Consider the following 24,019-nt stretch of genomic DNA (forward strand, 5'->3'; position numbering starts at 1 on the left):
AGAAACACAAAGGATCCTAACAGTCCTTTTCAGCCCACAAAGTGTCCTCATATTCAGAAATGGCTTCCAGGCAAAGACCACATCCAAAGTGGGGCAGTAAGATCCTCTTTTCAGGACCTCAGAAAGATGACAGTGTTTCGTAAGCCATTTCAGACACACAAATGGCCTTCAATGTGTCTTAAAGGCACGCCTGTGGACCCTGCCCAGAGCTTCTTAGAATCTTAAGGATGTTGTTCAGCCTCACAGGGAGTCCAACATAGAAAAAGAACTATTTCCTACAGACTTATGGGTGGCTTTTGTGTAACAGGATGGATTATACATTGATAGAGAAATTCACAGGTTTAGAGAATTATGTCAGCTTGGACAAAGATTGTACAAAAAGAGGCCTTTGGACCCCCAAATTTCTATGAGGGACGAGACTGAGGAAACTATTCAGCTGCAAACATGAGTGACCTTTATGAAAAGGAAGACTCAGGGCAGGGTTCAGAGCCTTGGAGAAAACCCCCCAGGGAGTATGCCTGCGCCCCAGTAGAATGGCCACAGGACGCTGGCTGGACTTCAGAATTGCTACGGACAAGTTACTGGAACATGCCTTTCACTACTCCCCCTTTTCTGAATGGGATGTCCAGAGTGGTGATGGTATGCCTAGCGGGCCACTGTACTTGGGGAAAACAAAGCAGATAACTTGTCATTTAAGTTCACAAGTTCTTCAGACTGAGGGATAAAGAGCTTTACCCAAGGAGCCTCACCCACACCTGGCCCTGACTAGATGATGAGCCCTGGACTTTGAGTTGGAGGTCTTAGAAAAAGGGATGAGTTTATTTTTCACGAGAGGGATGTGAATTACTATAACCAAAAGGCAGTCTGAAAAGATGATTGCAACATTTTCCATCCCACGTGTTCTTTTTAAAATGTGACTAGGTGGGGAGTCTGGGTTGCCACCTTTCGATAGGCAGTCTTGTGCAGAAAGCAGCGGGCCCCAACCTTTTTGGCATTCGGTAGAGGCAAACATCCATATCCTTTGAAGTTGATTGGTTGAATCCACACATGTGGAAGCCATGAAGGGCAGACTGTATACCAAATTTCTAGTGCTTTAAATCTGCAAATTTTAACATGATCACTTTTTTAAATGCTAACTGCACTTTATAACAATTTATCTACATGAAATCACATTTACCATATCATGATTAAATACTCATATATAGATGACTTTTCCTATCCTTACAAAACACCACTTACTTATAACTGTACTTAAAAATATTTATCAACAACTTGCAAACAATAAAACCATAAAATCAATGAAGATGAGAGCTATTGCGTGTTCCTTTACATTTTATTTGTCATAAACATCAAAACAGCAAATATGAAGACAGGCTTTTAAATAATTTTTTGATGTAAAGCTTAACACTTAAAATTATGCTTGCTCCCCCCACCCACCCCAATTCAACATGCAGACAATATTTACTTTCCCCTATGCTGATTCTAAAGTATTACAATCTTTTAACAGTTTTACAAGAGTATCTCTGGCCTGTAACTTAAAACGATTTCACAAACTGTATACAATCATGGTATTATCCATCATTTATGTCATCCCCAAGGTGAGTACATTTACACAATATTAACACCAAATCTGTGTTTTTAAAAACATCATAGTAAGTCAAAGCACAAAACCCAGGATCTCATTTTAAATGTGTTTATGAAGACTGCTGAGCTCAAAGCATGCAGGTATTCGTGACCACCCAGATGAAGCTGGATATTGAAACTCCTTCAGTAGGTCCAATGATGTAATTTTTCACTCATCCCAAGTATCTCCATATTTGTTTACTTTGACTAGGAAAAAAGCACAAATAATTGATGATTCCAAATAGTGATAAGTAAAAGACATTAAGTTTCTTGTTATGATGAAAGTTATGTTTCTCTCTCATTCGAATAAAAAGCACACGAGAGTCAAATTGTAATGATAAAAAGTGGCTGGCTAGACTTTTGTGAATTGGGGGCTGGGCATAACTACAAATGCTCTGCATCAAGAACTTAACATAAATACTTGATCCTCATCACAACCTTATAAAGTAAACATAATTCCCATTTTAAGGGTGAGGAAAAAGATTAGTAACTTGCCCAAGGTATAAGCCCTAACAAGTAGAACTGTGATTTGAACACAGGTCTGCTTAGGTCCAAAGCTTGGGTGTCTTTACAACTTAACCATACTACCTAAGTAAGTGTGGTATATAATATAGCATACACAAAAAACAATTACTAGGAAATAAAAATAACAAACATTTGAATTTTGTTTTTCACAAAAAATACAGTAAGAGAAATGGTCAAGTCTTCAGGTTGTTGTTAATTTGATCTTTTCTCCCAGGAGCTGTAATGCTACTATGAGAAGGAAATAGTTTCCAATATTCCTGATTTGAAACATGCTTCACTGTCTTGTCTATTCTTTCAATTTTTGGCTTCTCTTCCACATGGCCTCCATCTGTGAATTAAAATTCTTTAGAAGACCCAAGTAAACATAACAATGTAAAGCAGCTTATCAGTGTGGACCCTTTATGGGAATTCATTAAGGCAAAACTATTTCATTATTATACAAGACATTATATACCCTTTTCCCATACATTTTGCCTTTTCCCCTGCTCTTGTGCCCTCATGAGTATATGGGTAGAGTTTTCTAGAAGCTACATGATGTGTGGTGACATTGCTCTGACAGCTAATGGAATATGTGCTTGGGTTTTAAAAATTTCTCAGTCTTAATTTGTAATTACACAAATATCAACCATAAACTAAAGTTGAAAACTTTAAGCAACATTTTCTGACTCTGTGAATTGACACAGTACTCACGTCAAATTTTCTGTCTAGATTCAATAACATTCTAGAAAATCACTGAACTATTTCATTACAGGTCTTTTCTTTAAATTATATAAAGCACAAAAAAATAGCTTTCCTCTACAAAAAAAAAAAAAATTAGTTTCACATTACTGTGTCACGCAACAGAACTTCAAGATTGTTCACAGTGGAAACCACAAATGTCAAAATCCAGCAAATGCTAAAAAGTTAACACATTTCCTTTTCTCAATCTATTACTATAGAAGCCCAAATCAAAATATTCCATTTCAGACACAGTGCAACGTACTATGCTGTGCAGACACAGAAAGATTATACAAATGAGCAAAATACTACTTTCTGCTCTCATGGAGCTTACAGTCTAAGTCCTCAAATTAATCAGCAGAACAAAGTACCAGTCAGTCTTTACGTATTACAGAGTGACGGCCACTGGATGTATACAGTTTATGCTAAGTGTTTTTAAATAACAAACATTAACGAGTATGGTAGATTACAAATCTATTTCAAAGCTAGATTTTTTTACATCAGTAATATGACATCGATATTATCTATCATTGTTATAAAAACAGAATTCTAAATGAAATAATTAGAAATAAAATTAGCTCTAAAAAATGATTATAACAAATACTAAGGATTTTTATGTATTTTTGCATTCCTTGTGGTATATGACTTTCAGGAAGGTACCAAAGATCTTTTCCTTCCTTTGATTTTTAAAGTAGTAAATAGAAAACCTTGAAACAATGACACATAGTCTGAAATTCCTTAAGAGAGAAATCAAAAAATTCTATACTGAAATAGCTACAAAACCATATTCAAAAAATGCCCTCTTCCTTTAGAGGTAAACTTCTGTGTCAGAAAGTTTACTTTCGGTAATGTAGAGCAGTGCCAAAAGAACTTAAAAGCCATGATTTTAAAATTTACAATTACTTATAAAGGTACTATTTTTTTTTAAAAAAGTCAAATTTCTCTTTTGGAAATGCTTTTAAAGCTGGTTTGCAAGGCATGTAACTCTTTCAATTTCACAAGTGTACAAGAAAATCAATCTCATTACTCAGGATGCTGTGGTTCTGCCAGAAGTGGTATTACTGCCTCTTACCAACCTCCGGCTCCCGATCCACTTACGCAGCAGAGGCATTAGGAGAGAAAGGCTATCAATTCCCAAGGTAATTTGTTACAAGGGAAAAACAGTCGAACGGGTATATAATTTCTACCTTGTATTACAAAACTAGTCTCATTGACTTAAACCTTACTATTTTCTAACACAAAATAGCCTTTGGAACATCTTACAAATGTAAGAACTGGTAACTGTGAAATAACTGTTCTTTTTAAAAATTTTCACTTTGGCTAATTGCTTAAAGAATTAAACCATACATTAATATAATTAATGTTATAAACTAATTGTTTAGTTTCCAATCCTAAAGAGTAAAGTGATTCAGACTAAACTATCATACCTTGTTTTTTTGGCACTGTTTCCTGCATAGGCCTGACTGAGGGGTCAGTCTTTTGTGTTAAAGTTACTTCATATGACTCTCTGTTCTTATTCCTTAATTCCTCATATGTAATACTCTTTCTTTTAGGACTTTCTTCAAGGTTGGGATCAGGTCCTAAAACAACAAACAGTTAATAAATGGTGATAAAAAAGGATTTGGATAAATCCAAAGCAACTAAATTTTACAAATGTTCTTTATCCTACAATCAAAATAGAATAAAGTGAAATAAAGGATCAAATTATTACCACTATTCCACAGGTACTATACTTTCCTGTAATTATAAAACTAAAATCTACTTCCTCTTACACTTTTAAAAGCTTTTACTTCTAAACATAGAGATTAACATCAAAAATTTTAAAAACTAAAATGGGTAGAAGAATGGGTATCATAATATATTATATAATAGTAGCATTTAAACTCATTAAGATGCTAGTATCTTAAAGTAGAAAGTTGTTCATCCTGTGTATTGAATTAAAGAGAAATATATTCTACTGGTGACAACTGAATATAACTTGACACAGTGTAGATTTTATTTAGTAATATTTTCCATAGTTAAATTTTCCTATAACCACAGACTCTGTATGCAAGCAAATACCACCAGCTATTTTAAAAAATCATTGATTTTACCTTATTTATGGAATTTAAACAAAAATACTTAAAATAACTACTGAAAAGTACAGAATAGTCTTTAATCAGAGTATGGATCATTTTCAATTTAGTCGAATGGATGCCATACTGAGGCAGAAGTACCAGCTAGTAATATAATTTTGGCCTGAGAATTAGCATTTCTCTCTCACAAACAGTGCCAAAGTGTGAACATTTTGTGTAGTATCAGAGTCAAATACCGATGTAAAAATAGTGAAGTGGTTACTCTTAACACTGGTTGACAGGATCAAATATTGAACAGTTTATAAAACATATAAACAGCAAAAAAGGCCATATAAAATTTTTTTTTTTTAAATTTTTGAGACAGGGTCTCACTTTGTTGCCCAGGCTGCATGCAGCGGTGCAATCATAGTTCACTGTAATCTCGAACTCCCGAGTAGCTATGACTACAGGTGCGTGCCAAACACCCAGTTGATTTTTTAATTTTTTTGTAAAGATGGGGTTCTCACTATGTTGCCCAGGTTGTTCTCAAATTCCTGGCCTCAAGAGATCCTTCCACCTCAGCCTCCCAAAGTATTGGGATTAGAGGCACGAGCCACCCATATAAACATTTTAAAAGAAATAAACTTATGCTAACAAAATATTCAGTGAACTACTACTTAATTTAGAAAGTCTTATACACCCCATCGAAAGTAATATTTTTCAAAGCGGTTTTCAATGAGACATACAAATTGGGTAGATCACTCTAATAATATAATCACATTAATTAAAGTAATTTTTTAAAAAACAATTTTTGTTAAGTGGCCCTTATTTGGAACTCAAATGTAAAATCCCAGTGAATAATCAGAATTTTCTAAGCAAAATAACTATACATGTTTTCAACTATAATCTTTTATTGTACTAAATGTATACTACACTGATACAAACCAAAGAGGATTTAAATTTCTCCTAATTAGTTCTACCACTGTACCATGGTTGAAAACCAAATTTTTCTTGCTGAGAAAAGAAGAATGCAAAGAAAAATATTATAACCTTCTATTGGGCTTCAAACACTTTACATTCCATTAGTAATAAGTGATTACTGAACTCATTTCCCTTCTCCATACATGGTATTTTAAACGTTCTGAAGGAGACAGTGCGAGGGAGCCCTGGGCTTTACCCCACTGTGCTGACGATCAGCGAATGTCCTTGGGCAAATCACTAAGCTTCTTGGAATCCTGGTTTTCTCAATTGTGAAATATGAGAGTTTGACTAAACGATCTCTGAAGTTCCTTCCAGGTCTAATACTTTTTCTTAGCCAAAAGAACAGTATTGTATTGTTCTAAAATTCTGTGATAAATTAATGAAAACAAAAATTAGAGAGACAATTGGGGAGAATTTTTATTCACTTAAAAAAGCCAATGACGATATCCTACAATTGTACAGAGAACACGATTTACCATTTGGGGAAGGTTAAAAAGAACTGGAAGGAATAAAAAAATGTAAAACAGCACTGATTTAAATCTAACTGTAATAAACTCTTAAGTCTCCCAGCAGCTACAAAAGAGTGCTTTCTGCTTTCAAAGGTTAACATCTCTTTGAATTCCTGGTAAGAGCAAGCAGAACTAAGGCAGGCAAGTGGGACTTAAACAAAAGGAGATGTGCCCTGGTGGGCGAGGACAGCCTCTGGGGCAAAGCAAAAGGAGGCCACTGCCGGCCCTCGGAGAGCAGAGAGAAAGCAGCAGGCTGGATTTGGAGAGGGGACAGAAAGCAGAGCAGCGGCCGGGTGGACGGCTGCTGTGCAGGGCATGAAATAGTACCATAAAACCTGGGCCTTGCTGTAGTCTCTGGGTAGATACCAAGGGGCTTTTTGTTTATTTGCTTTTGTGTAGAAAAGAAATTACATAACATGGAATTTTCTAATGCAAATGGCAGGAAGGATGAAGTCATTACCAGGGAAGAGTTGGTGCCAGTCTAGAATACAGTAGTCCCCGCCTTTTACCCGTGGTTTCGATTTCCTCGGTTTCAGTTACTCGAGGTCAGCAACAGTCCGGAAATATTAAGTGAAAAATTCCAGAAACGAGCAATTCCTAAGTTTTAAATCACACGCCGCTCTGAGTGGCACAATGAAACCTCACTCAGCTCTGCTCCACCTGCACAGGATGTGACTCATCCCTTCGTCCACACTGTTGACACTGCGCGCCTGTTAGTCACCTGATGGCAATCTAGGTTATCAGATCCACAAAACATAGTATATACAGGGTTTGGTCAAGCACCCAATGGGGGTCGTGGGACGCACCCCCTCTTAAAGGGGGGACTACTGTACAAGAATGGACTGAATGTGACACTGGGAAAATGAGACACGGTGAGAGACAAGGACAGCTGCCTATGGAGATAAGATGGTGACTTTAACCCCTCTCTCCCTAATCTGCCCACTGCCACCCGCTTCCCTTTCTAACTACTCTGATGTTGTCTTTGTTTCCAACTATCTAGGAAAAAAAAAGGAGTTGAGAATTAAGACAGTCTCCGTAACTTTCAACCGAACTCTCTAGTCATCCGAACTTCCATTCTCTCCTGTCTCTTACTTTCTGCAAGGTACCATCCACCCTCTTGCCCCGACTTTGCTCTAAAGTAGTGCTGTCCAACATAACTGCCAGCAATGATCAGACTGTCCTATGTCGGCACTGTCCAACATGGTGGCCCTAGGACATGTGACCGTTGAGCAACTGAGATGCTACCAAAACAACTGAAGAATTGAATTTTTAATTTCATTTAACTTTTAAGATTTAAAGAATGTCCTCTACAGAGGTCCACAATCCCTCATTCAAGCCCTTGGGGTCAGATATGCTTCACAATTCTGAGTTTCTTGGATTTTAGAAAAAGATTAGAGTATATATCCCTTATGTTACTTAATATCCATCAATTCAGAGGTTTGGGGCAGCAATGAGTAAGCAAATCCATTAATATTTCTACAATGAAATAAAGGAAAAGTCATATTAGGTAAAGTAAACAAAGACTGTATTTATACAACTTATGTCAGTTTAGGTCAGGGTTTGCTGCCAAACAAGTTCAGGTCAGATTTTATTACTAGTTTAATTGTTAAAAACAGAACAAAACTTTTGGTTTGCAAAGCTTTCTGGATTTTAGGATTTTAGATAAGGAATTGTAGGCTTGTATCTCCTATTTCTAATTCCTCTACTTTCACGGCAACCTAGACTGAAAGAGGAAAGAGACTAATGTTTGTTGAAAAAGTCTATTACTTGCTGGGCTTTGCCGCTGATTATTTCATCTAATTCCAACAGTTCTTTAAGACAGAGATGATCATTTCCATTGAAGAGATCAAGAAACTAGAAAGATTATAAAGTACAGTTACTTGCCCAAGGTCCCACAGTTAGCAAATGCCAATCGTGATTCAAATCCAGGCCTTAATCCAAAATTGACGTTGCTTCACTTACACGTCTGATCTTCAAAGCTAGTACTTACACACATTTCACAAAGCATTATCACAGGAACTTTCTCACTTGACAACAGTTCTGTAAGGCAGGTAAGTATTATTTTTCTTACATTACAGACAAGGAAGCTGAGAGCCTTTAAAACCAGCCTATCAAATGTAACCTTTTAAAAAAGCCATCTTGAAGCCTCTACTCCCCGAGGTATAATTTATCACTTTTTCACTAATTCCACTTGTGTTAGTATTTTCAATCACTGGGACATATTAGTAATTTGTCCTTATATTTCTGTATCTGCTAACAGACGGAGAGTTTTTCAGGGACAAGAACCAAGTCTAATTTTTCTTTATGTCTTCCATACCTAGCAAGAGTGCCTGACACCTATCTGTCCTCAAGAAAAGTTGCATGAATGAAGGAAGAAATAAATGAACAAAATGAACAAACATGCTCAGTTTAGGCCGATGGACGCGTTTAGGCTGACAGCTGGTGGTGGAACATACAGGTGATATCCAGCAGAAAAGGTCGTCAAATAAAGTTTATACATACTCTGGACCATAAAATGCTGAAATTCATTTCAAGAGAAGTTTCTACCTTGGGCAATATGATCAGTAATACCAGAGGGAGCAGATTCATTCATGGAAGCACTGAATGGAATTGGCTCATAGCGAGGAAGCATTTCCCTTTCCATGTTGTCTGCTGCTGGGGGTGTCACAAAAGATGACTGACCACTCACGTTTGAGTCGTATTTTGACTTTCGGGAATAATGCCTGTAAAAGAAAATCATATTGTATAAGAAATATGAGTCATGGCCTATGCCTTAAAGTGCTAAGGTGTGAAAACAAATTATCCAATTTCTAAAACAACTGTAACTTTTTTTTTTTAATTAATTATAGCTGTCCATATAATTTCTTTTATATTTTTAGTAGAGATGGGGTCTCGCTCTTGCTCAGACTGGTCTCGAACTCCTGAGCTCAAACGATCCGCCCACCTCGGCCTCCCAGAGTGCTAGGATTACAGGCGTGAGCCACCGCGCCCGGCCATCAACTGTAACTTTTAACAGTTATTTGTAAGCAATAACATGAAGTCTGTTTCTTTATGCCACAGAAACATTTAAAAAATGTCCTGACCCACCTATACAACTTAAAAATTATCACTCTTAATACAGAGAAATAGAAAACATACATCCAACTTTCTAAATAATAGGCTTTAGAGACAATTTTAATGTGTTTTAAAGTTCCTGGGAAAAAAGTACTTCAGGTCTAATTTCAATAAATATGTCCATTTCCCGTATCAGTTGTGAAGTTACTTCCACAGGTGGGAGTGTACATAAGCACTAATTTACTAAAACAGATATCGGTAATACTATCTCTCATGAGGTTTTACACTGCTTGCCATTTATGACATGATCATTTATCTACCAATCTACTTAATTACCTTATTATTTATTTAGCTACCTATCCAGACAGATTCATTTATCTACACTTACAATACAAGAACCAAACAAATCACAATCTGAAGAAAACCAGAAAGAGCTTAAACATTGTTTTATTTATTGGACTTAGAAGTCTGAGATTTTTAACATTTCAAAGTTTCTAAAGGCGTTTTTTTTCTTTCAATTACAAGTAATATGACCACATTACAGAAAGTTTGGAATAAGGGGAGGGAAAACCCCATAAATCTAATATTTTTACAAGTATATACTTTTCTCAAAAGAGCCAATTTTATGCATAAATAATTTCATATGCTACCCATTTCAGTTTATCAGAAGTATGTCTTCATGTTGCTTCATCAACTTCATAATCATATTTTTAAGTAACTTCACAATGTTCCCTTAACAGATATAACTTAATTATTCACTCCCCTTCACAGTTTAAGGTTGATCACAGTTCTTCTTTATTAAAAGTAAATTTTCTCTATTTAAGAATAAAGTTATAAACAACAACTTGTGCCTACAGTTTTTGGTTTTCATTTTGGCTGGATTTATAGAACTTAATGGGAAAACTCAAAGGATTCCAAATGTTAAAACTCCCAACATATGTTGACAAAATACTATCTGAAATACTTACACCAATTTATACTAGAAATGTATTCAGGTAACAGTTCACTTTTGAAATTATTTAATCAAGAATTAACTATTATTCCTAATAGGAACCCAGATTATCAGAACACTATCAATGTACTATTTATCTCCAAGAAAATTAAGCAAGTATTTTCTTCAATTCATTGCTCTACTATTTCAATTCATATTCCCTACTATTTATTTAAAGAAGCATTAAAATGAAAAGTTGGAAACTGTTTAGAGGTGGAATTGATAAAATTTTTAAATTCAAAGAAAGTCCAAAATACAGTAACCAAAGGTTGTTTGCTCAACAGAATCAAGATAAGATCCTTTATTCTAGGATATGTACTCCCAATAAGATGTAATTCTGTTTCTAAAACCATGGTCGCCAAGTCTTGCGTCACTTTTTAAAGTAAATTACCTTTGGCCTACAGCAAATGGCAAATTTCCAATGGCAATTCAGGCTATGTTTCGAGCCTTGAAGTACAGCAGTATCTAATTGTTTCTTTAAAATTAAAAACCTTAAGTAAAGATCAGAGTCTGGCGTACCCAGGTGGTGCAGGCTGCCGTGCTTGTCCTGATCGTAAAGCTTCTCCAAGAGGGGAATTTTCAAGATTCTTGAACTTCTCTTGGCAAGTTTTCACGTAAGAAAGCTTTCCGGCAAAGTATCCCATGATACAAGCAACTTATTTGTAAAAGTAAACAAAAAGTGTGACTGAACATGCCTTTTAGACAAAAATATTTTCTAGAAGAACATTTTTTAAAAAGTGATTCTAAATATGACTTTGGTTTAGAAAGACTGAGATTTCCTGAAATAATGGCAAAAGTACTACAATTAAATCAGACTCAGTTCACAGAAAGATTCTATGGATATAATTCACTTTCCTAAAATAAACCAAAATTAAGTTGTTATAAATAAATCAAGTATAATTTACTAACTACTTTATTAATGTATATAGGAAAGATGTGGTAAAGGTATAATGAAAAGAGGAATAGATGAGGAATCATAACATCAGAGTTCTAATTCTAGCCTAATCACGGGGCTTTACGCCATTTATTTTCCTGTAAAATGGGCAATCACCCAGCCAATTTCACCAAATTGTTTTAAAAATAAATTAGATGCAACAAATCCCTTAAAATAATAAATTATGGAGCATAACCTAAATGTGGAAATTACTGCATCATGTATTTGTTTCCAACACAAAAGACAGGCTAACCTGAAAGATTTCACTTCTTTTTAAAGAGTGATTTAGCTTCTTTTTTTTTTTTTTTTTTTTTTTTTTTTTTTTGACAGAGTCTCACTCTGTTGCCCAGGCTAGAGTGAGTGCCGTGGCGTCAGCCTAGCTCACAGCAACCTCAAACTCCTGAGCTCAAGCGATCCTCCTGTCTCAGCCTCCCGAGTAGCTGGGACTACAGGCATGCGCCACCATGCCCGGCTAATTTTTTCTATATGTATTTTTAGCTGTCCATATAATTTCTTTCTATTTTTAGTAGAGATGGGGTCTTGCTCTTGCTCAGGCTGGTCTCGAACTCCTGAGCTCAAACGATCCGCCCACCTCGGCCTCCCAGAGTGCTAGGATTACAGGCGTGAGCCACCGCGCCCGGCCTTAGCTTCTTTTTTATTAGCCATATTGCAAAATGTAAACTAAAGAGATTTCTTTTTAACTATTAAGGTTAATTTTAAACATATTTTTGATTAATCAGAATATCTGCACATAGACCAAAAATTTATTTTTAAATACAAATCTTTACAATAATTTCAAATTAATAGCTCTATTACATTATAAAGAGGAAAAAAACGCCTCTTTGAACTAATGATTTTTGATGCTAACAATAAAATACCCATAGTTCATTTAATGAAAAGCTTAAACTTTAGATTTGTCAGAAAAAATAACCACATAACTAATAAAAGATATGACAAAATATTTGATAAAATTAATGACTTTAAGTAAAAAAAGCCAAGAAAACTACAGTATTATTCATACTTACATATAAGTTTAGGGATGGAACCATATTTGGGATGACTTGAAAGTATTCCTAAAGAAAAAAAGGTAAGTATTTCTGAGTAACATTGTTGGAAAAGGAAAAATCAGTACAGACTATCTTTATTACCTGACATTATTAGCTCTTTCCAAGACCCTGGAGAACTCTATGCTATTTAAAAGAGAGAACCAACTGAATATAGTATCAACACAAATATGAAAAAAATCCAAAAGACTCTACAAACTATTATTCAGTTCAGGCAGAATAGGCACCATAATTTCTCCATTCATAGCTCCCTGTGCTAGTTTTTCCTACAAGGTAATATGATTAAAGTGTTTTTTTTTTTTCACACTACAGAACCAATCTCACTCTATAAAATAACTTAAAGGACATGTAAGTGTATGTCTATAGCACTATATACAAATATCTGTATATATATCATTTAAGATTTTTGTCATGGTGTAGCACATTGTAATGAGATTCTTTGGATGTTTCTTAAGTAAACAAATTTTTACCCCCCCGAAATCCTCCCATTTACCTCCAAAACTACGTTTATCAATTGGTTGTGTGAAGACCGAGTTCTGTACTTCATACCGCTAGTGTGAAAAGGCTAAAACTTCCTATCATGGTCACATTTTTAGAGGAGCTAGTTAATTAAAAGAACAGGATTCCAGGCCATTCTTAAGGTCACCACCCTTTCCTGGGACAGCTTCCCATTACCAGGCACACAGTTCACGAAGTAAATGTAATGAGCAACTCTACTGCTTCCACTGCTAAATTTTAAAATGCAGAGACTGATAAACTGAATACTTCATCTAAACCCAACTCTACATGAGCACACTACACTAACTGAGCCAAAAGAATTTAGGACAAGAGAAGTTTCCTTAGGGGCTTGTAAAAACTAGATTACCTACCTGCCAGACCCCTGACACTCTAATTTTTTAAAAAATGCTAACTCATCAATACTCACCCCCCGCCCCAGGTGATTTATTTTTATTTATTTTTTTCTTTAGAGACAGAGCCTCACTCTGTCACCCGGGCTGGAGTATAGTGGCGCAATGACAGCCCCCCAGGTGATAAGACAAAGCTAGTTTAGGGAGTACTGATCTTTAAAGCAGTACATAAGAATCACTTACAGTTTGTTAATACCGATTCCAGGGCTCCACCTCAGAGATTCTGACTCAGAAGGTCTGGGATGGGTCCCATGAATTTCCATTTCTAATAAGCTCCTAAGTGATGGTGTTACTGCAGGCCCACCTAGACCAGGTTTGCCTCTCTACCTCCCAACAAACCATCTCCAGGTTTTTAATTACTTTCTTGCTCTTGCAGATTGTTAATGGTGCTATTAGTGCAGGAGTGGATCAAATTCTCAAATCATATTTGAGTCAGTGGATCCATGGAGACAAAACTCTTTTAATAGTGTAGAAATTCATCAATGATAATGTTTATTATATTATCTTTGCTTTATCTAAAAATCAGGAAAATAACAAACACGGTATACAAAATGTTAAATGAATTCAAAGTTTAAATATTTACCTTTACTAATCAATCCTTGAGTAATCAACATACTTGTTGCAGCCAAAGGCACAGCTAAAGGAGAAACAAGAACTTGTCAACATCAACAAAAGGAAAAGATGTTGTCTTAAGTTCATGAGGAGACAAATGAATATCAGTAAAACCATCTAGGAAGTATATTATCCAACTAAGACTTTTAAGAGATTGTTCCATTTTTAAAAGCTGTACTGTATACAGTCAGTGGAAAAATTAAAGAAGTATTTTAAATTTAGGAAAACATCATAAAATATTAAACAATGTAATTCAAGAACCATCTAGATTTCTGCTCCAAAATAGCCGGTCATTCATTAATATCATTAAGTACGACAACACAATAAAAGTAACTCAAAGTTACTTCTCAAGTTAGGCAAAAAAATCAATGAGGGAGAGGCAAGAAGTAAATTACCAATAAGAGCCAATACTACGAGTAATGACTGAATTCCACATTATCTCATTTGCTTTTTACCACATTTCTCTAGATAGTATTACCACCCTTTTAAAGATAAGGAAACCTAAGCTTAGAGATGGTAAGTAATTTGCTCAAAGCCATACAGCTAGTTTGACAGCAGGTCCCATATTCTAACGAAATCTGTCTGGCACCAGATCTCAAGCTTTTTTTTGAGACAGTCTCACTCTGTTGACTGGGCTAGAGTGCCATGGCGTCAGCCTAGCTCACAGCAACCTCAAACTCCTGAGCTCAAGCAATCCTCCTGCCTCAGCCTCCCGAGTAGCTGGGACTACAGGCATACACCACCATGCCCGGCTAATTTTCTCTCTATATATTTTTAGTTGTCCATATAATTTCTTTCTATTTTTAGTAGAGACGGGGTCTCACTCTTGCTCAGGCTGGTCTCAAACTCCTGAGCTCAAACGATCTGCCCACCTCAGCCTCCCAGAGTGCTAGGATTACAGGTGTGAGCCACCGCGCCTGGCCCAGATCTCAAGCTTTTAAGCTCTGTATTACACCGTGAATCAAAATATAAAATGTATTTGACTCTAATCAAATGGTAGCGAGGGCAAGAATAAAAAAGCGTGTATTTTAAATACTAACGTTCTTTCTTCTAAACCAGTTAAGTCCTTAAAACGATACAATACTACATCTATATACATGCCTATAATCCACAGTCAAAAATATAAAATTCTCATCATAATCTCAAAGGAGAGTATAACTTAAAAACAGTATGAATCACTGTCCTCTACACCAGTACTAATAGAATCTTCTACAATGATGGGAGTTGGTCTTCGGCTGAGCAATCTTGCAAGCAACTTGGTGTGGGAACTTGACTGGTGAACAGTTCCCTACATTGGTATAAGCGGCTCACTGCTCCTAGACTGTCTGTACAAATACTACAGTTCATTCTTTCCTTTCTGGGAGTCTGCAATTTTGGTACCTGCTAGGCTGAGAGTGCCTGTGTGACCAGCCCCCAGTAAAAAACATGGGCGCTGAGTCTCTAATGAGCTTCCCTGGTAGGTAACACTTCACACATGTTGTGACTACCTGTTGAAGAAATTAAACACATCCTTTGTGGGTGACTCAGTTGTGTCCACTGAGAAGATTCTTGGAAGCCTGTGCCTGTTTTTCTCTAGACTTCACTCCATGCTCCCTTTCCTTTTCCTGATTTTGCTTTACATCCTTTCGCTGTAAATTATTTTAAATACAAATAGCTACATGTGGCTGGTGGCTGCTACACTGGACAGTGCTATTCCAGACCAGGGCAAACATGTTCTATCAGGAACAAGATGGTAAATATTTTGGGTTCTCTGGGCCACTCAGTTGTTGTCCCAATTACTCAACTGCTGTTTTAAAATGAAAGCACCCAGAAACAATACAAAAACAAATGAACATAGCTGTGGTCCAACAAAACTTTATTTATGCACACAAAAATATGAATTTCATGTCATTTTCACAAGCCCTCCTTTGATTTTTTTCCAACCATTTTAAGACGTAAAAACAATTCTTCATGCATAAATAAACATTTGGTCTATGGGCTATAGTTAGCTCAAATCTGGTCTAAAGTATACATGGGCATTTTAAGAATCAAAGTAATTAAGACATTTCAATTATTAGAGAACTTTCATGATGAAAATCCCTAACTTTAGAGTAGGGTATTAGCTTTGCCATCAGACACAATTTGCACAAACCCTAAGGTTTGAATTCATGGTATCCTACTTACTAACAAATTTTACCTTTGCTGAAAAAGTGGTTTCTTTAATGTTGGTTAGTTAGAATTCCTTCATATACTATCATTTTAGGTTTTTCAAAGGACAAGTCCCTTTTAATTACAGCATCAGTACAATTTGCAATCATTTTTCTCATTCAGCTTGGTTCAAGAATTGCAACAGGAAGCACTGAACAATCACATAAGGATAAAAGGCAACGAGTGAATTGGCCATCTCTACAATGGACAATGCTTTCCCCATTTAATGCAAAGAGTAACAGTCTGGGCCGGGTAATCTAGTACTTTGGGAGGCCAAGGCAGGAGGATCACTTGAGCCCAGAAGTTTGAGGCTGCAGTGAGCTATGATGATGGCACTGCATACCCAGGGGCAACAGAGGGAGACTCTGTCTCAAACAAACAAACAAACAAAAAACAACGAACCCAAAACAGTGTTTTTATGATTACCACAAGAGATTCTAGTATGAGTTCTACCATTAATCACAATGTCTGTGTATAAATTTCTTAACTTATTCTCATGCTACAAAAGGATCTCTTTCTACTCACGTATTCTACTTCATGTCATAGAAGACAATAGTAAAATTGAAAGGGGATTCAGAGATTATCTAGTCCTCATCCAGATCAGAGTAAAATGACAGCCAGAAAGCACAAGTCATTTGCTCCAAGCAACACAGCTGGTTAGTTTGTGGCAGCGACGGGATCAGAGTCCAAGTCTCCTGGCTCACAGGTGAGTGGCCTTCCCCACTGCGTTATGTGACTCCTACTTCAGAGTCTATTAAATAATCTGTTTCTTTAGGCAAATCAATAATACCACTGAGCAAAACCCAGTCTGCATTATTACCACAGTCTCAAACTATATTCAGTATGTACAAGGATTCCTACAGCTCCGTGAACTCTTCTCCCCTCACAATATCAAAATGCTACTCTAAATTCATAATTGTTTTCAATAGAAACTTTTATTTTATTAATAACACTAATAGCCACTAATAGCCATTTAATAAAGATAGCCAACACCTATATAATTAAATTGAATTAATTAAATTAATCCCCATAACAATTTCATGAGACAGTTACCATCCCCATCTTATGAATGAAGAAACTGAGGCACACAGACATCAGGAACTTGCCCAAAATCTCACAGCTAGCATGTGTGGAGCTGGGATTTGAATCCAGACAGTTAGGCCTCAGACTATGTTCTTATCACCGTCATATTGTCTCATTTGAAAACCCGTAGTACACATACTATTCATAGAATCTATCCCTGATGCAAATATGAATTCATACACCTTTTCAATAATTCCAGAGGTTGAGAACTATTGTAATATGTATTATGCAATAAACTGACCCTTTATGTACAGATTCTTTCACTGTGTGTTTGGGCACAGACATACTGGTTTTTGGTCAGTGCATACGGCACACTTTGAAGCACCTGGAAATAAGATGCCTTTAGAGTTATACTTGAAGATTAACAGATAACAGAAAGTAGATCACTGTAGAAACAAAGCTATCTTAAAAAAGAGAATGGTCCCTAGATCGACAAGTCTAATTTTAAGCCAGGATGAATATATTTAACATACCCTTAAAAAGTATACAAATTACCTTAGTAGTTTTTTACATGTTGCTAAATGTTTTCATCACTTTTTTCTAATGTCACAAGCTGATACTTTATTATTCATTTACATAAATATGTAAATGACACACACTATATAGAATTATTTGGTAATAATTAAGGTATTATTTGAAGATAAAAATGTTAAAGTAGAAAATTTCCTAATGCATGACTGTATCACTCCTTCTAATATTTTATGTTGAATTTTCTATAGTCTAGTTACAACCAAGTTTTTATATATTTTCAATATGTGATCTTATAATATGCAACACCTAGGTTATTTAAGAGTCAAGCAATACTTATTAATATACTAATATTTTAGCTGCTGTAATTTCCTAGTAATACAGATATGGTATACAACTAACAAACTTTCAGCTTAACCTTATTATATGCTTTTTGTCTTTTCAACTTGTAATTAATCTATTTTAATACACAGGAATTACTTAGCCTTCTATTGTTCGTATACCACATATTCCACTGGTAACATTCAAGTATACACAGGCATCTTGCCTACTGATCACTGTCCTTTAACGTATATACTTATACCATAATGCTGTTACAGCAATTTAGAATGTTAAACATGTACAACAGCATAAATTTAGCAGCCAGAAATAAATCTGGACACCTTAGTTTCTATTGAGACGTCAGCCTAACATTACAACAATCCTAAACCTTGTCTAACAGACTTGTCTTTTAATCCTGTGTCATCAAGACTTGAAAATAGATCATTTTATCCTATCTACCCTATGCAATACTCAAAGATTAAAAAAAAAATCTGTTGCTACAGTATAGCTGAGTTCTCTCAGAAATTATTCCCATTCTATGAGCCATCCAAAATATTCAGAAGTCCTTGATTCGTGATGACTAAGCACCTAAATTATTCTCAATTGGAGATGTGCATTATTACGTAATTCTGACTCAGGTTCTTTCTATTAATAGCTTGAAACATCTGTAAGTCTCTAAATATTAGAGATAGGATAAAACGGCAAAGATTCTATTAAATCTCCTATTATCTTCTTAACTGCTCTTGGTTTTTGTTGATTCTTTTACCACCACTTGTTCCCTTATCCATGGGTACCACCCAAACTTCTACCATTTATTCCATCATTCCTAAACATTAATCATGTCACAGATACTACTATCAGTTTTATGTTTTTATCTCCACACTTAATTCCTAGGTGAATTCACCAACACAACTATACAACCCACCCTAATTTCTCAAGTATACCTTTGTTTCTATCTCTAGTTGCTTACAGATCTTACACAATCGAATGTTACACTATGAACTCAAAATGTCCAAGCTAAACTTGTTTCCCCCTTCAAACAAGAACTCTAACTGAACCTTTTAATCAATAATGTCGCCATTCAGTCTCCTAAGCTGGGTATCTTGAAGCTAATACTTGACTCTCATTGCCAAAAGCTCCTAACAGATTTCTCCAAATACAATTTCTCATCCTTCTAACCCACCTTGCCACTGCTAAGTAATCTTCCTTTAAGAAACCTTAACAATCATCCCCCCCTTGGCCCACAAACCTAAAATACATAATGAATCAAACCATTAACTCCTATCGTGATTTGTGTTCTACCCTCAATGATAGGCCTCTGCTCTAATCAGTCCAACTGCAAGGATCTAACAGAGATCAAGTTATTACAGACTCTGCCTTTGCTCACTATTCCTTTCTTTTTTGTTCTTGTTATTTTGGTTTTTTGAGACAGGGTCTTGCTCTATTTCCCAGGCCAGAGTACAGTGGCATCATGACAGCTCATTGCAACCTCCAACTCCTGGGCTCAAGAGATCCTCTTGCCTCAGCCTTCCAAGTAGCTTGGACTACAGGCGCACACCACCATGCCGAGCTAATTTTTCAATTTTTTTGTAGAGATGGAGTCTCACTATATTGCTCAGGCTGGTGGAGAACTCCTGGCCTCAAGTGATCCTCCCACCTTGGCCTCCCAATGTACTGGGATTACAGGCATGAGCCATGGTGCCTGGCCTATTCCTTTCATCTAAAAGCTTCCCCACTTTTCCTTTTCATTTACCTACAGTCCTATTAGTTATTAAAGTCTCATTTAATTCATAAAGCCTTTTTTGGCCAATTCAATTCTAATTAATTAATCTATCTCTTTTTAAAATTCTTTTTTTAATTTAAAGAATTTTAATATTTTTTACTTTTTTTTTCGTTTTTTCCACTCTGAATTACCAACTGAACCTTTTTAAAATTCTTATTGCAGCTATACACTTAATCTTTCTCTGGTTCATGTGTTAGCTTTGTCTCAAATACATCTTAAAACTACCTCAAGACAAAGACTATGTTTCATAAAATTTATCTTTCAAGCACAGTACCTTGCACATTATAAGCATACATACCAGGCTGACTGATGAAAATGTACATCCCCCTAATTGTTTAAATTGCTCCCCCCCACCTTTTTTTAAAACATTCCTTGCTTTTTTGTTAGAATTACCTTATCTGAAAGGTTAGAATTACTTTCACAGTTTCCAGGTGAAGGAGTACCAGGGTTTTCTTCAAAAATAAGATTATATTTTATGTATTGCTTCCAATATTCTCTGTATTTAAAAAATAAAATCTTGATATATGAGGTCTCTTGTCAGAAATCAAAAGCTGATTGTGTAACAACGTTTCACAATGATAAAATGGGAACCTGTTTTTATTATGTAATGGTTAAAAGTATAAGAGTTAAACCTCAAGCTTCTGTTTCAAACAGAACTGGCTTCAAGCCCAAACACCATGACTTACCACCTGTGTTAATACTACATAACTTATTTAACATCTCTAAACCCCAATTCCTTCATCTGCAAAGTGAGGGTAATAGTTATCAACCTTTTCGGGTTGTTTTTATATAATCCACATACATTCAGTAAATGCTAACTATTACTATTACTGACAAAATTACCTCATGGTTTTAAAAAAAATATTCTAGAAATAATTACTTTAAAATGTATACAATTCCTTCTAGCTCCTTAATCACTATGCCAGTTTGTTCTGTATGATGTCATTATAATTTCACGTACAAATTTTGGGTCAAATTATGTGATTAGAAAACTGAACTCACATCTGAACCAAAAGCTTTCATCATTGCATTCTGCGAAGACTCTTCTTTCTTCCTCTGTTGGAATGTAATCAGCCCCTATGTCTTTTTACCAAGGAAAATCAGAAAATATTAAAATACCCATGATAAAATAAAGTCTGAAAAATTAGCTTAGTCTAAATATTAACAAGATATATCCAGTATTTTTTTAATCAAGTAATGAAACAATAGGCTTGTAAACATCTAACAAACTTTGACTTAAAACAGAAGTTAGTGCTATTAATACTATCTCCTAGTGAAGACTGGCTACATGATGTGCTAGGCCCACTGTAAAATGAAAATGTGAGACCCCTTGTTCACATTATTAAGAATTTTAAGATGGCAACATTACAGCATTAAACCAAGTGTGGGGCCCTGTGGGACTGCACAGGTGACATGCGCTTGAAACCAGCCCAGCTGCTCCTGCTACTCAAGGCAGTGAAATTTCCTTTACATAGAAAGTGCTTCTAATTTTAAATACATAATAGATAATTACAAGGAATTGGTCTTGGAACTTCTGCATTCGGCTCTTGAAAATCAGCCCTCCCATTCATCTTTCCTGTATCAAAAACATTTATATTAAGTATTAGAAACTATCACATGACATAGGTCAAAGTAAATCAAGAAAATCTATGATATATTAAAACTACTGGTCTACATGGCAATCAACCAACAAATATTTACTAGACATTACTAACATCTTAAGTACTCGATAAAATAAAAACAGCTAAATGAAAAAGTAACAGATCTACTAATTAACTTGGGACTGATTATTCATGTTAGGTCCCTTAATTGAAAAAGCATAGGTGTTTTATAAGTATTTATCAGCTGATTAATACCAAGATATAAAAGGTATCAATAAAACGACATATTTTTCTTCCTGAAGCTGGCTTATTCCACATTGCCCGTGTTTTGTTCCTTTCAGCAATCTATGCCCAATGATTAGGATGCTTCCCCAAAATACAAAAGGAAAAATCTCAAGGTATTTCTGGGCTTCCATTTTAAAAAATGAAATAATCATCAGGAAACATGCAACCTCTCCCACAAATCAGTATTCCAAAAAAACAAATGGAATAACAAAGATGTCATATCCTTCTTCCTGTGGTGTAAAGCTAACAGCATATTCGGTATCCTCCAAACTTCGCCTCCTCCCCAGGAATATGAAGAAAAAAAACATAATATTCCAAGAATGTATTTTTTGTTTAGTTGTTTTTTTTTTTTTCCCCATATCTCGGGACTTAAGAGACCAACAGATCAGATAACTGCGTATTTTACAGCATGTTTACATGGGATCATATGACTCTCATTTTAAAAACAATCTGCAAAATGGCATCCACAATGAGGGTAACAACTGGGCCTTTCCATCATTCATTTAGTCAATACACCATCACGAGAGGCCTACTACAGGCCAATCCTTTGGATAGAGAAAAGGAATAAAAAGGGTAAGCCTAATTCATGGATGGATGGAGCCTGCTGAATTTAACTACTTTTATCCTAAAACTGTATTAGAAAAAAAAAAATGAAATCCTCTTATTTCCAACAAAGCATCCTTCCTAGAAACACCATAAAGAGGCTGTCCAGGGCCCTTTAGACAATACCATTTTAATCTCTTAATTCCAAAGAAAAAAACTGGATTGAACCCTCGTCGGCCTATGACGGTGGATTACTGCACTCCATCCTCCACCCACTATATCCACCTCCCAGGCCATTACTGAGCAACACCCCCGGACAAATCCGTCACCACGAACTTCTCCCATTCATCCCCCCTGGAAACACCCCCTCGCCTCTCCCAGTCACCCGCACTCAGGAGCCCGAGAGCCAAAGCACGATCTGTCCACCCTCTGGCAAGAAAATGGCGGAAGGTGAAAAAGCAGCGGATAGCCGCGCGGGTGGGTATGCAGGGGGCAAAAATGGGGCTGTCTGCATCACCTCACCCACCTCCCGACGACAGCGGCAGGCGACGGCGCGGCGAGCCCAGGCGATCAGGGGCAGAAGGCCCGAAGGGGACTCGAGATGGGGCAGGGAGGCGAAAAAAAAAAGCGCGCAAGAACGCAGCGGGGGGGGGGGGGAGTGGGCGGACAACCGCTCGACCGCCCAGAAGTCACCCAGACGCGAGCCCAAAGTGACTACAACCCGGAAGCACCACCTACGGCAGGAAATGACGTCAGACCTCCCTGCGGCGTCTAAGAGCAAGCTGTTCGGAACGGAAGCATGCGCGTGCGCTGTCGGCCCCACTCGCTCCTGCTCCACCCTCCCTTCACTCCCAGGCCGCGGCGCTCGCGAGCTGTACTGCGGCTGCGCTGGCGACGCCTGCGGGCCCGGAGCTCCGCCCCGTGCCCCCAAGATCGCCGTGGAGGCCAGACTTCCGGCTGTTGGGACGGACCTCTCCGATCTTCCTGTGACCGACTGGCAGGCACGTTCTGGACCCTCTTTTTATTCCCTTGTTGAGAGTTACCGACTTTTTTTGGGATTCCTTGTTTTTAGGCTTTACATAAGAAATTTATTTCATTCTTTGAGCCTCTAGGCTACGTAGTACAGAGTAATTTTTAAGCATGCGCACTTGGTTAGCTGTCGGACCTTGCGTCTAACTCGTAACTAAGTTCTAGAACCTCCGGCAGGGTACATTATTACCTCTCTGAGCCTCAGGTTTTTCTCATGTGAGAAAAGGAAATCATACCTACTTCATAGGGTTGTTAGGATTAAAACAACACCCATAAGGGGGCTTAAGCACTCTATTCATATCCATTAATTTGGTGCTCGGTACCTCTGTTCATCAGACAGCACGCCGCCACGCCCAGCCGATCACCATTTATTCATTGTCATTCGTTTCGCTAGTATTTATCGAGTGCCTACTATGGGCCAGCTACTGGAAGTTATTGTCAAACAGTGAACAAGCACTGTCCTACCTGTTTTATCAGCTCCTAAAAACCTCTCAGATTTTTCATCTCCTTCTGAGCCCCTTTGCCCCTCCCCTCATTTCATCTTTTTCACTGCCTCTAAAACGCCCCAAATTTATTCTCCCACAGACATATTTAATATGAGAGAGAGCCATCTAAAACACAAATCTAACCCTTTGATTCGTTCCTTGGAACCCTTTGACAGCTCCCATCATGCACTTAGTATAAAGCCCAGCATGACCTGGCCTCTGTGCCTCACTTGCTTCTACTGTGGTTGTCACCAGTGAGAAA

The 24,019-nt window shown here is 36.8% G+C and overlaps 1 protein-coding gene across 3 annotated transcripts; it reads right to left on the reverse strand.

Annotated features, from left to right (window-relative positions):
* Positions 1 to 1,323: 1,323 nt before the first annotated feature.
* On the reverse strand, positions 1,324 to 22,828 carry OCIAD1 (OCIA domain containing 1). Of its 3 annotated transcripts, none has more exons than XM_069457125.1 (9): positions 22,770 to 22,828; positions 21,328 to 21,390; positions 20,817 to 20,897; positions 13,944 to 13,997; positions 12,414 to 12,461; positions 10,974 to 11,109; positions 8,957 to 9,132; positions 4,293 to 4,445; positions 1,324 to 1,830 (listed from the first exon to the last, which is right to left on the reverse strand). In XM_069457125.1, exons 2-9 carry the CDS (start codon positions 21,383 to 21,385, stop codon positions 1,793 to 1,795), a joined length of 744 nt encoding a protein of 247 aa, XP_069313226.1. In that variant the 5' UTR covers positions 21,386 to 21,390; positions 22,770 to 22,828; the 3' UTR covers positions 1,324 to 1,792. The 3 variants fall into 3 exon arrangements, with proteins under 3 accessions (XP_069313226.1, XP_069313228.1, XP_069313227.1); XM_069457127.1 differs by lacking the exon at positions 22,770 to 22,828 and adding an exon at positions 22,629 to 22,715; XM_069457126.1 differs by lacking the exon at positions 4,293 to 4,445.
* Between the last annotated feature and the right edge of the window lie 1,191 nt (positions 22,829 to 24,019).

This window comes from Eulemur rufifrons, chromosome 24 (assembly GCF_041146395.1).
Source record: "Eulemur rufifrons isolate Redbay chromosome 24, OSU_ERuf_1, whole genome shotgun sequence".
Lineage (NCBI taxonomy): Eukaryota > Metazoa > Chordata > Mammalia > Primates > Lemuridae > Eulemur > Eulemur rufifrons.

Excerpts from the sequence above, each read along its gene's own strand:
- OCIAD1 (XM_069457125.1), bottom strand. The coding sequence starts at position 21,385 with ATGAATGGGAGGGCTGATTTTCAAGAGCCGAATGCAGAAGTTCCAAGA. Across the intron at positions 9,133-10,973 it reads CGGCAGCCTGCACCACCTGG|GCATTATTCCCGAAAGTCAA; the intron begins GTACGCCAGACT and ends TTTCTTTTACAG. Across the intron at positions 4,446-8,956 it reads TACTGATCATATTGCCCAAG|GACCTGATCCCAACCTTGAA; the intron begins GTAGAAACTTCT and ends TTGTTGTTTTAG.